Source organism: Coregonus lavaretus, assembly GCF_964263955.1.
Source record: "Coregonus lavaretus genome assembly, chromosome: 21".
In the NCBI taxonomy this organism is placed as follows: domain Eukaryota; kingdom Metazoa; phylum Chordata; class Actinopteri; order Salmoniformes; family Salmonidae; genus Coregonus; species Coregonus lavaretus.
The window spans coordinates 35,930,218-35,942,333 of record NC_140008.1 but is presented as its reverse complement, the minus strand read 5'-3'; the positions used below and the strand labels follow the sequence as shown (position 1 = coordinate 35,942,333).

Here is a 12,116-nt window from a genome sequence, read left to right as displayed (position 1 = left end):
CCCCCATCCTCTTTTACGCTGCTGCTACTCTCTGTTTATTATCTATGCATAGTCATTTTAATAACTCTACCTACATGTACATATTACCTGAACTAACCGGTGCCCCCGCACATTGATTCAGTACCGGTACCCCATGTATATAGCCTCCCTATTGTTATTTCTGCTGCTGCTCTTTAATTATTTGTTACTTTTATTTCGTGTTATTTAATGTTTTTTTGTTTGTTGTTGGTGGTTTTCTTTCTTAAAACTGCGCTGTTGGTTAAGGGCTTGTGAGTAAGAGTTTCACTGTAAAGTTTCACTGTTGTATTCGGCGCATGTGACAAGTACAATTTGATTTCATTTGTCACCGTTATGGTGCAATTAATGGATTGTTTAGTGTTGTAATGGGTTTGCTGGCATACATCTACTTTTTTATTTATTTAGTTTGCCCCACCAAGATTTACATGCTAAAATCGCCACTGGTGTCAATTTTAAAACACAGCCCTTATTTTAAGAGTTTCTGAAATCCCCTATGGGGAGAAATTAATGGTGGAATAACGATTAGAACCATTTCCCTGTTTGACTGCTAGGTGTAATGGGGTTTCATGACTCATACTGTGGTACTCTATTCGCGCCGGCTGTCGGTTAGACTCATTTTCGGCTACATTTGATAAGCTACTTTTCATTTAAGTTTCATTTCGCTAGTCCCTCGAGCCCACTCACTCTAGAATGAATGATATGCATCTTCTATCATTACAAAGTAGCCTATGCTTACCTGGCAGAATGATGTCAATATCGATGCAAACTCTACCATCACATGTGCGCTACAAAAATACCTCTAAACAGCCTCTTGCTAGGTGCACACTTGAATTAAAGGGGAACAAAACCTTTTAATTTATTTTTCAACAATGTGGGCTATTTATTTTCTTTTTCAATAAAATGCATAATTTGAAAAACAAACATTGTGGCAATTCATATCTTGCAGTAAATAAGACTTTAACTCCAGAGAAAAAAAGAAAATAACTTTATTTTGATGTTCAAATGTTGGTGGGGTTAAATGTGGAATGCCTGATCAAGTGCACAGCCAACACTTCATGTCCTTTCAAAGTACGAGGTCTCCCTTCTAACTCCGTTCTATGAATTAATTGATTAATAGTTGCCAAAGCCTTGCCACAGTGCCAAAATAAGGTACGATTTCAAAATTTCCGCATAATATTTAGTGTGTATTGACTTATGAATGAACTGCTTTTACTGTGACTGATCTATCCTAACTACCGAGCTAACCATTGTTAATCTTATTAAATGATGCTATACAGCAGTAGGGGTTAGGGGTTGTTTCTGGACAGGCCATGGGTATTTTGGTAGGTCAGTCTGGCACTGTCAAAAAATATTAATAGCTGTCATACTTGTTTCCTCTGTCCTTGGGAGAATCTCAATTGCATTTCCATGATTCGTTACATCCTCTCTCCTCGTCTCCTTCTCAAAACCCATTGAATGAGAAGGTCAGAGTTCCCTCACCTTATCCAATGGGTTTTGAGAAGGAGGCGAGGAGAGAGGATGTGAGGAATGAAGGAAATGCAATTGAGATTCTCCCCTTGTTTCCACCATTCCTCACCTCCCTCTCAAAGCACATGGGGGAGAGGGAAGGTTCCTCTCTTCAGGCTCCAATGCACTTTCAAGGGGAGGCAAGGAGTGGAGGAAACAAGGACACAGGAAGCAAGAATGTGATGTCTAGTTTTCTCACACACACACGCTGCTTGAAGAGGTTACTGATTATAATGACATCATTATTGATTATTATTGTCAACAATTTTGTTGACACAACCCATTGTATTAAATTATTATATCAACTATTAAAATATATAGAAATGCTGTTTTATCTTTTGCATTCTTCTGGAAGGTTGAGCATAGCAATAAATGATAGAGAAGTTGACTAAAGTACAAATATACCTGGCTACTAGGCATGGCAAGGAAACATGCAGTGTCCATGTTTCATGTGACATTTTGAATGACATGTAGATGTTTTGGTGTTGCTAGGAGTTATGGCCTCATTGTGACTATCTAGACTCTTATTCCTGTAACTACACATGTGAAGCTGCAAGAAAATCATATTTAAATGTATGTCAAACCATTTTGAAATGTTGACCCTGATGTCACACATTTGCCCAGTGTTTCCAGATTTCTATGAAAGATGATCTGTAATTACTTACAATATGAGTGAAATCCTTCCAAATTTTTTAAATTAATTATGTTAAAAAGCAGCTTTTGTGTTTGAATGGGTGTACCCCAACAACAGAATGGTGGGGCGTATACCGGTTGTTAAAAATATTCATGCAAGTGAATGTACTGATTGGCCAGCTCATCCTCTAGACCGCTGGTTGGCCAGCTCATCCTCCTCAGGAGTATGACATCATACTCTATGAGGAAATGGCAAGCATTTTTTGTGAGATACAAGTTTGAGGTGGGGTATTTGAAGTGTTGTTTTTTTTCTCTCTATTTTATTCTTTGGCCACATGAGTATAGGACTAGTCAATAACATTATTTGAGTATGAGTTAACAGATTATGAACTTTTTAAAAGTGATATTTTCACTGGACAGTTACTTTAAAATCTGACTGACTACATATGTGTTTCAGCGTGTTCGATGAGATCAGTTTTAAACAAGATGTTATTTTGAGATGCAAGATCACTGATTCTGTACAGTCAATGTAGTCTATCTCAAACACACACTTTCTGTCTCGTAGGTCACATGAGGGACCCCAACAACCAGGTGCAGGTGGTGAAGAACCTTCGTATCAGCGTCAACAACGTGGTGACACGCCCTTCTGTCCCTGCCTCCGGCATCCCTGGCCATGCCCAGCGACGGCTGCTCAGCGAGGTGGTGTCGACATGCCAACCGGCTGAGGGTGGCGTTTCCAATGTCATAACTGCTGGCGACTATGACCTCAATATTAGTGGTGAGTAAATCGAGAAGAGGGGTGGAGGGTGGGTTTAGAAGCGGGAGTGTGGGCAAGAGATGGACTGAGTGACATGGAAGGCCAAAAAAAGAGGTGATGGAGAGAATGAAAGGGAGAGAAGACATGGGGTGCATTCGATTAGTTACAGTGCCTTCAGAAAGAATTCACACCCCTTGACTTTTTCCACATTTTGTTGTTACAAGGTGGGATTTAATTGCCATTTTTTGTCAACGATCTACACAAAATACTCTGTCAAGATGGAAGAAAAATTATAACATTTGAAAAAAAAGCAAAAAGAAAACACTTCAAATTGGTTGTTGATCATTGCTGGACAACCATTTTCATGTCTTGCCATAGATTTTCAAGTAGATTCAAGCCAACTGTAACTCGGCCACTCAGGAACATTCACTGTCTTCTTGGTAAGCAACTCCCGTCTAGATTTGGCCATGTGTTTTAGGTTATTGTCCTGCTGAAAGGTGAATTAATCTCCCAGTGTCTGGTGGAAAGCAGACTGAACCAGGTTTTCCTCTAGGATTTTTGCCTCTGCTTAGCTCCATTCCGTTTCTTTTTTATCCTGATAAACTCCCTAGTCCTTAACGATTACAAGCATACCTGTAACATAATGCAGCCACCACTATGCTTGAAAATATGGAGAGTGGTACTCTGTAATGTGTTGTATTGGATTTGCCCCAAACATAACACTTTTATATTGAAGAAAAATGTTAATTGCTTAGCCACATTTTTTACCAGTATTTCTTTAGTGCCTTGTTGCAAACAGGTTGCATTTTTTTGAATATTTGTATTCTGTACAGGCTTCCTCTGTTTCACTGTCAATTAGGTTAGTATTGTGGCGTAACTACAATGTTGTTGGTCCAACTTCAGTTTTCTCTTATCACAGACATTAAACTCGTAACTATTTTAAAGTCACCATTGACCTCATGGTGAAATCCCTGAGTGGGTGGTTTCCTTCCTCTCCGGCAACTGAGTTTGGAAGGACGCCTGTATCTTTTGTAGTGACTGGGTATATTGATACACCATCCAAAGTGTAATTAACTTCAGCATGGTCAAAGGGATGTTCAATGTCTACTTTTTATTTTTTACCAATCTACCAGTAGATGCCCTTCTTTGCGAGGCATTGGAAAACCTCCCTGGTTTTTGGTTGAATCTGTTTGAAGTTCACTGCTCGACTGCAGGACCTTACAGATAATTGTATGTATGGGGTGCAGAGATGAGGTAGTCATTCAAAAATCATGTTAAACACTATTATTGCACAAAGTGAGTCCATGTAACTTATGTGACTTGTTAAGCACATTTCTTTACTCCTGAACGTATTCAGGCTTGCCAGAACAAAGGGGTTGAATACTTATTAACTCAACATTTCAGCTTTTAATATTTAATTAATTAGTAAAAATTTCAAAAAACATAATTCCACTATGACGTGTGTAGGCAAGAGACAAAAAAATCTAAATGTTAGCCATTTTAAATTTCAGGTTGTAACAACAAAATGTGAGAAAAGCCAAGGGGTGTGAATACTTTCTGAAGACACTGTATGTCAAATTGTTTTGTGCTGTATTTGTAGCCCTGGTTGTCCTGAAAATAAAATGGTTAAACACTTAATTTTTAGGCTAAATATAAGGGCTGTACATGCAGATAAATGAAAGTCAGATAAATGAAAAGCTGATTTTTGGGATTGATAGGGTTAAGTGTTTATAAAATAATTCCCTCAACATTTCTATGGTTGTATTTTGGCTAGGCTACTCTGAAACAAGGTAAGACATGCTTCATAAAATGACATAAAACGTCCAGTTTTTAAAGAACTTAGTTCATGGTCAAGTACATAGTTTCAAAATGCTGACTGCCTTCACTCAGATTCAAGGTGGGTGATGTGCGGTGCGCAACATGCACGGTCCTTCACTCCAGTCTTGTGACCATTTTAATCTGAACGAACCATGCCTCGAGTATGTCGACAGAATCATGCCTTTTAGACGTTAATGTTAATTATCCTTCATTATATTTTGTCAAGCATGACTGGCGTTCAGCTATAAGTCTCGTTAAAGTTTAGCTACATTTTCTGGCACCTCCCTCATGTCTGCATCTTTTTGGACATGAGGCTGTAGCCAATATGCATATCACCTACACTTTGACATGTAGGCTTTTTTATTTATGGAGGCCTACATGAAAAATTGATTTGAATATTATTCCAATGTTGACCTTTGATCCAATTCTGATCTGAGTATTTGTTTGAATTGTATTTATTTTTTCTTATCCCGGACAAGCGTTAATGTCGAGCCCTGGGCTTGTTGTGTTTTCTATGCAAGATAAATATTCCTCTCGAGGCGCATTCAAGTTATGAGTGCCATAGGGAGGGAAACATGCATTCTGACAAGCAGTCAATGCACAACAATTCTTGCAATTGTGGGGGAAACAGTAGTTTTAAATGCCTTTGTTAAAAAGAGGGTGTTCTCAGCTTTCCATTTCTACTTTATTTCTCAACTTCTAAATATGCACAAACTGCACTGTTTTAAATCCAGTTCTTTTTTTTTGCAGCAGCATGGTTAATCATGTTACTGCTCTGCAATTCACTGTGAGTGCATAAGGGAGAGTGGGGCTAAATGTAACATGAGTCAATTGTAGGGTAACTTGGGGTAAAACACCACCCTACTAGTGATGGGGAAAAATTGATAGTAGATCGGGATATTATTTTTGACGATGTATCGCTTTGACTATATTGCTATATATTTTTGCTTGTGCTCCATCTTTTTAAATAGGGATCCAATTTGTTTTCAGCACTTTTATTTCAATGACTGATAAAGCTCTCTTGTCCCTCTGCAGCAGACATATGGTGAGCAATATGTTTGGAACATCGAATTGCAATACATATAGAATCGTGACAATTACAATACATATCGTATCGGCATCTAAGTATTGTGATAATATCGTATCGTGAGGTACCTGGCAATTCTCAGCTCTACATCCTACTTGAAAATAATTTTAAGTGACTTACAAAATTGTGACGAGACAGATAAAACATTTTGTTGAACAAGAATAGTGGCAACCAGGGAAGTGTTGGGGAAAGATATGGTGACATGAAGTGGTTTTTGTGAGAAGTACAGGCAGAGGCGTGCTACCCCAAGTTACACTAACTGGTAGGCCTACATTATATTCACTGTGTTTATGCAAGTTTTTTGGGACATAATTCATCAGTATGATGCTAAATGGTTGAAAGATCACATTTGGGATCTAGTTGATGATTAGCCTAATAGGGTAAATGCAGATAGGCAACCCCATGCTTCAGCATATTTATTTATAACCACTATGCTGCATCAGTTGGGCTACAGGTGATAATGCTTATTGCTAATAGCATACCTTATAATACGGGCCTTGCATGGTCCAATATGTTCAAATAATTGTACTAATATGTTATTGGACTAATTTCTGGAAGTAGAAAATATATTTTGGACAGCCTATCTCCAGGGCTACACAGTGTAAGTGGGGCAGTATTTTCATGTTGCACTCCTTTTAGTTCTCATTAAATGCTTTCAATATTTGTATATGTATTTCTACAGTTTTATAGTTGGTTTGAGGTTTTTAAGTCATTGAAATTTGGAGCTATTGAAATGTAAATATTGTCCCATGTACATTGTGTAATTTCCTAACAACCCCATAGGGATATCCAAAGACAAACCATATTTACCACGGCCATTACAATCAGGTCGCATGCTGCCAGCTGTAGGCAGGATGGAAATAAACCCAACCCAAGAAAAACTGTTGCGTCGCCTTGATTCTGTGCCATAAATTTTTTTCCTAATCATCTCGCCAATCTCCGATTTGTACGACACTGATTTTATGTTCAAAATTATCCTATTTACACTTTGTACTCAATTTTTGTCACTAGAATACATGTTTCTGACTCCTATCAATGCCACATAGGCCATTTTCAAAAGAAGTTGCTTTTTTTGTCCAGTTGGTCTTTAACTCTTTAAATGGCACACCAATAAAAACATATCAGAAATTATTTTTCTGCTAAATATGTTTATTTAGACTGCGTATAGGCCATACATGAAGAATTTGTTTGCATTATTTAAACTTTGATAGATAATGCATTGCAAACATCTCCACGAGCCGGTTGAGTTGCCCAAAAGATGCACCTGATGTGAGCCATTTCATGTGACAGAGATGAACATCACAGTTTGAAACTTAGAGGGAAAATGTTAATATGCAACCACTAGGATGGGTCGTTAATATGACTAGGATTGTGCCTTTTGGCTTCTGGACAACAAAATAAAGTTGATATGAAAACCAGTAGAACAGGAGAGAAATGCTGTGAAACTTTTTTGGTTACTAGCTTAGCTGTTAGCTGCTTCGTGCTGCTCCTCTCGCTCCCACTGCAGCCTGCGTCTGTGAGTTGCCTAGCAACAAGTCTCCGCTCTGGCTTGCTCACTCTGAGTAGAGACCACCATTAGTTGATTTTAGAAAGCTACTTTCTAACTCTATAAACTCACTGTACATTATTTTCGGCAAAATAATAATTCCGGTCCATCAATACCGTTTCTGTTTTATGACTGAGATTTGTTAAATTCTGACACCAATTTAATTCCACGCAATTATTCAAATGACCCTATAGGCTGATAAGCATGACCAGTCAATTTTATTTTAGCTACTAACGGTTAACCGTTAACATCCCTACAAGGAATAGAAAAATGCCACATCTTAGAAACAATCTGAATTCACCCATGGGGAGAAAGACACTCTGGAGGAGAGCATTGTTTCTGTCTGCAAAATTAGTGCAGTCAACGTGAAACTGAGAAGTTGGGCTTGGGCAGCCACAAGCCATAGCTGACTCCGTTGAATACACAGTACAACCAAAGATGTTATCTGTGGTTCAACCTCAGTCCCTTCTAAATTCCTATCGCGTCAAATCAGCCTCAAGTCCATTGCGCGCTAGATGGCGCTGTCGAGTGAGATTAAACATCATTGAGCAAGCAAACACTGCTACGAGAGCGCAGAGGATGAGTGCCGCGAGAGCGAATACATTTGGTCGAGAGCGAGCAGAGGGTGTCCCGCAAGCCGGCAGGCCAAACTTAAGAGCTTGCAAGTGTGACTTTGGGTGAGCAGAACATCATTGCCGCAGATCACCTTTGAGTTTCAACAATTGCTATTTTTTCTCGATTGGATTTCAGGCTGGTGGGGGTGGGCTTAGTTAGCTAGCTAGCTAATTACTTGTTAGCCAGCAACGTTCATCTGTAAGACAAAGCAGACAGTCTGCTCTAGCTAAGAAACACCATAGTCCACCACTAGCTAATTGTTTTTCTTCACCTTTCCAGAAAGTGTCTGCTATGTGTTTGCTTGATACGAGGGAGTTAACCCCAATGTATCAAATAATAGGTGGAGTATGGACATAATGTGGCTGTGATCTAACAAGTTCATTCATCATCCACTATGGCCTAGCCATAATTTAATATAGCTAAATATAATGACTCCATTGTTGGGAATAACATGTGGGTACACAAATAATAATTGCATGATGATGATAACATTGAAAGGAAGGTCTAGTGGGATAGTTAAGAGAGAGTGCAGGAATTGAGATGAAGGCAGGATCCAATATTTAGGGTATTAAGCCCAAGGGCACACACATGGCATATGGGGATTTTGAATTATATGGAGATACGAAGGGGAGAACCTTCTACATTAACAGTACATAACCAGTGCCAAATAATAGAATGTAAACTGAAATTTAATGATTAACCAGCTAAACCCAGGTTAACATGTCATCATTGTACACACAACATTCAAAGGAGGACTGAGGACAAAGCACCGCCATGCATTCACCAAACATTTAACTGAGGAAAACATATTTCATTTAAAGTAATTGTCTGATTTGGGAACACCATTGTCTATCAAATTACAGTGTCAAATTATTTCAATTTGGCATTTTTAAGTTTGATTATGGGCAGTAATACAGAAGTCAAATCGCATAGGGAGTCTCATCAGATGTTATCAGCAAGCTAGAGCCATCTGTGGAAAGAGCACAGAGTAGATCAAAGATATACTGAACAAAAATATAAATGCAACATGCAACACATTCAACGATTTTACTGAGTTACAGTTCGTATAAGGAAATCAGTCAATTTACATAAATTAGGCCCTAATCTATGGATTTCGCTATATGTTCCTGGGCCAAGGAAGGTGAACTCTGGCCACAAGTTTAGTAATAGTAAAACTAAGACAGAACAGAGGCCTGGAATCATCACCTGGTTAATGAGCTGTAGGAATGTAATGTTTATTGATGAGGAGGAATGAGACGAGTCCTGTAGTTCCCCAGACTGTCCTGCAGAGGGCAACAAACACTAAGGAGAGAACATTGGGGAGAAGGATGATGGGAGTGATTTAGGAAAAAATATCATTTTTTCAAACAGACAATAACAGCAAATGTATAGTGCAATATGGGAGTGATTTACATGTTGATTTATTTTGTTCATTTCCTCATTGATGACCTTTTCCCCTCATTTTATTTTCTCTATTACTCACCTGAACGGTCCTTGGGTAAGTGCCTTCCTACGATCTCTGACCTCTAACCTACGACGTTACAGATCAAGCATATTTAACAATGGAATATAAATATCCATAAAAGCTTTTATTTACCTGAAATTCAGCTCAGAGAAATGCTCTTTGCAGGACATTATTTTTCAGTGTATCTGATATGAATGTAGCCTAGAGAAAAATAATATTTTATTGTGCTAAATTTAGGAAAAGTAAAAAAATAAATTAAAAGGTTTTTGAAGATTTGCGGTTGCATTTTCACACAGAATGAGCTTTGGGTAACGTTGCAGCAACGTTGTTGTGGTGACGCACCACAGAGTGTGTCCCTCTTACGGTCCACTTCCACAAACATCTTCAATCACCTCTATCGCTCCCATACTATTAGTGGACCTTGCTTGGGTCAAAAAGCCTCCTCTAACCCTAACCTAAAGTTAAGTCAATCCAACCATGGCCCTCCTATGTCTCCCTTTGACCTATGAATGGAGCATACACATTGCATGTTCTGTCGTCAAATGTTTTTTTGAAAGCTAAACTGGAAGCTAAGCTTGTGATTTGGGCTAACCTTTTCTCCAAGCTATCTATAGGGGCACATTTGTAGGTTAAAGTGTGAGCCATGGTAGTGAAATTGACCTTAGTCTCAGTCTCCTATAATGCTGCTCTTCCCTGGTTTTCCCTACAGTGGTCATTAACTACAATCTACTATGTGAGATATATACTATCTATGATGTTGGTACTGTAGATGATCTATGAGTGGTGAACATTAGTGGGAGTTCCTGTACAGGTAATGGGATGTTGCTAATGCTAGTCCCTGACTCTCTCCCCCCCGTCAGATCGCTCTCTTAAAGCTAGCGTCCCCTGGTACAGTGACTGGAGGGACACGCTAACGGAACTCAGCACCTCCAAGCATTACACAGGTACCTGTACTCTCACCTCACCTCACCTGGCCCACAGGTGTGTGGGGGATGGCCCTCCCTCTCTCTTCTCTCCGTTTACAGCTATCCCTCCCTCCGTTCCGCTCTCTCTCTCCTTAGCATAGTCCTAACTATGTAGCAGACTGTCCCTTTCTCCTCTCTAGTCTCTCCGTAGCAGACCCTTGTAGTGAACTCTACCTTCTCTCCTTATTCTCTGCTCTTTCTCTCACAAGGTAGTAGCTTCAGATTTCCATATCAGGGATGTGATTTTTCCTGGTCAATCAGCAAGTCCTGCTTTTCTGACATTATCCTCCACATATAAGCCAAAATCCATAATTTCCTGATTTACTATGTTGTCCTGATCACATCCCTGCATATATTTGTGTACTTTTCCATATAAGAATGTGTACTCTGTACTGTTTGTCTCAGAAATTGTCTTGTTATGTGGGTTCAGGAAGTGACTCAGGGCATTAGAGCTCATTTTGATATAATCTTGGTAATGGAACTATAATTTCCTTCATCCTACACCAAAGGGAAGAACATTGGACTCGTCATGTGTAAAGTGGGATCATTTAGTCAGTGTTCTTCCGTCTCCCATTTATATATAATTGGCTTAGGCCTAAATCTAAATCCCAGGTTATTAGATATGGTGTCTTTTGTAAGATATCTGCATTCCTGAGACTTGAGGAGCCAGTGGAAATTGAAACTATGCTTTCTATCTTGGGCTGTTTCAGACAGTTTGAAGTCAGGGTGGAGAATTGTTTATGTCCTGAACACACTTCCTGTACTCTGATGACCTTGATAATCTCACTTCTCTGGTCTATCTACCAATCAATCACATTTATTTATACATTTCCTTTTTTATGTCTCAAAGTGCCTTACAGTCATACATAGGCCCCTAATTGGCTATGGCCTATTGCTTTCTGAACCGCATCTCTGGGCACTCTGACTTCCGCCCGGCAGTAACTCTTACTCCAAGTTAAAGGGTTTTCTCTCAAACAATGAATTCAAGTTGATAACAGGGAATTGGAATTGATTCAAAACAGAAGGCTTTAAACAGATGAATCCTGACTCTGCTGTGTGCTTCTCAGTTACTGAGATCACTCACTGACCAGACTGAAGTGAGCTCTCTGATGCTGTGAGTGACACTCACTCCCTACTCACTCACTCAAGGTTTCCCTTGTAGCTCGTGGCTTTAGTTAGTAGCATACAGACCTGGGTTCAAATACTATTTGGTCATTTCAAATACTTTGATTGTTGCCTGGAGTGCCAGGTGGGCGGTGTTTGCACTTTTGGGACTTTTCTATTGGTCCCATTGTGGCATGCAAGCTCAATCAAGCACAGTTTAAGTATTGGAAATGATTTTAAATAGTACTTGAAGCCAGGTCTGTAAGTAGCATAGAACTCCTGATCTGTTTGGTTCTCTCTCAATCAGTAGGCTATTAACCGGTGGTCCTCTTGATGACATACACATAGCATTCCTGTTTGTACACACGCGTAGCACAAGTGTTAAAAACACTGACAATTTGTTGATGAAATCCAATGTTTGTGTATTTGGTCGTTCTGAGTACACTTGTCACCAAATTTCTGAACCGTGACACTAACAAGTGAGCCATTCAAATGGTTTTTGACGTGACGTCATCTTTGTCTTTACATTTTTCAAAGACTGAGCACTGGTGGCTTTAGATATCATTTTTCTTGATGTCCCTGCCATAAAATGATGACTGTAA

General features: G+C 39.2%; 1 protein-coding gene across 1 annotated transcript in view; it reads left to right on the top strand.

The window, feature by feature from the left end:
* LOC311149316 (trafficking protein particle complex subunit 8-like) overlaps positions 1-12,116 on the top strand; it is a 61,345-nt gene that overhangs the window by 6,137 nt on the left and 43,092 nt on the right. The window contains exons 2-3 of the mRNA XM_084186461.1: positions 2,723-2,935; positions 10,306-10,389. Of these exons, the coding sequence (XP_084042587.1) occupies positions 2,723-2,935; positions 10,306-10,389 (297 nt within the window). The remainder of the gene's footprint in view (positions 1-2,722; positions 2,936-10,305; positions 10,390-12,116) is intronic.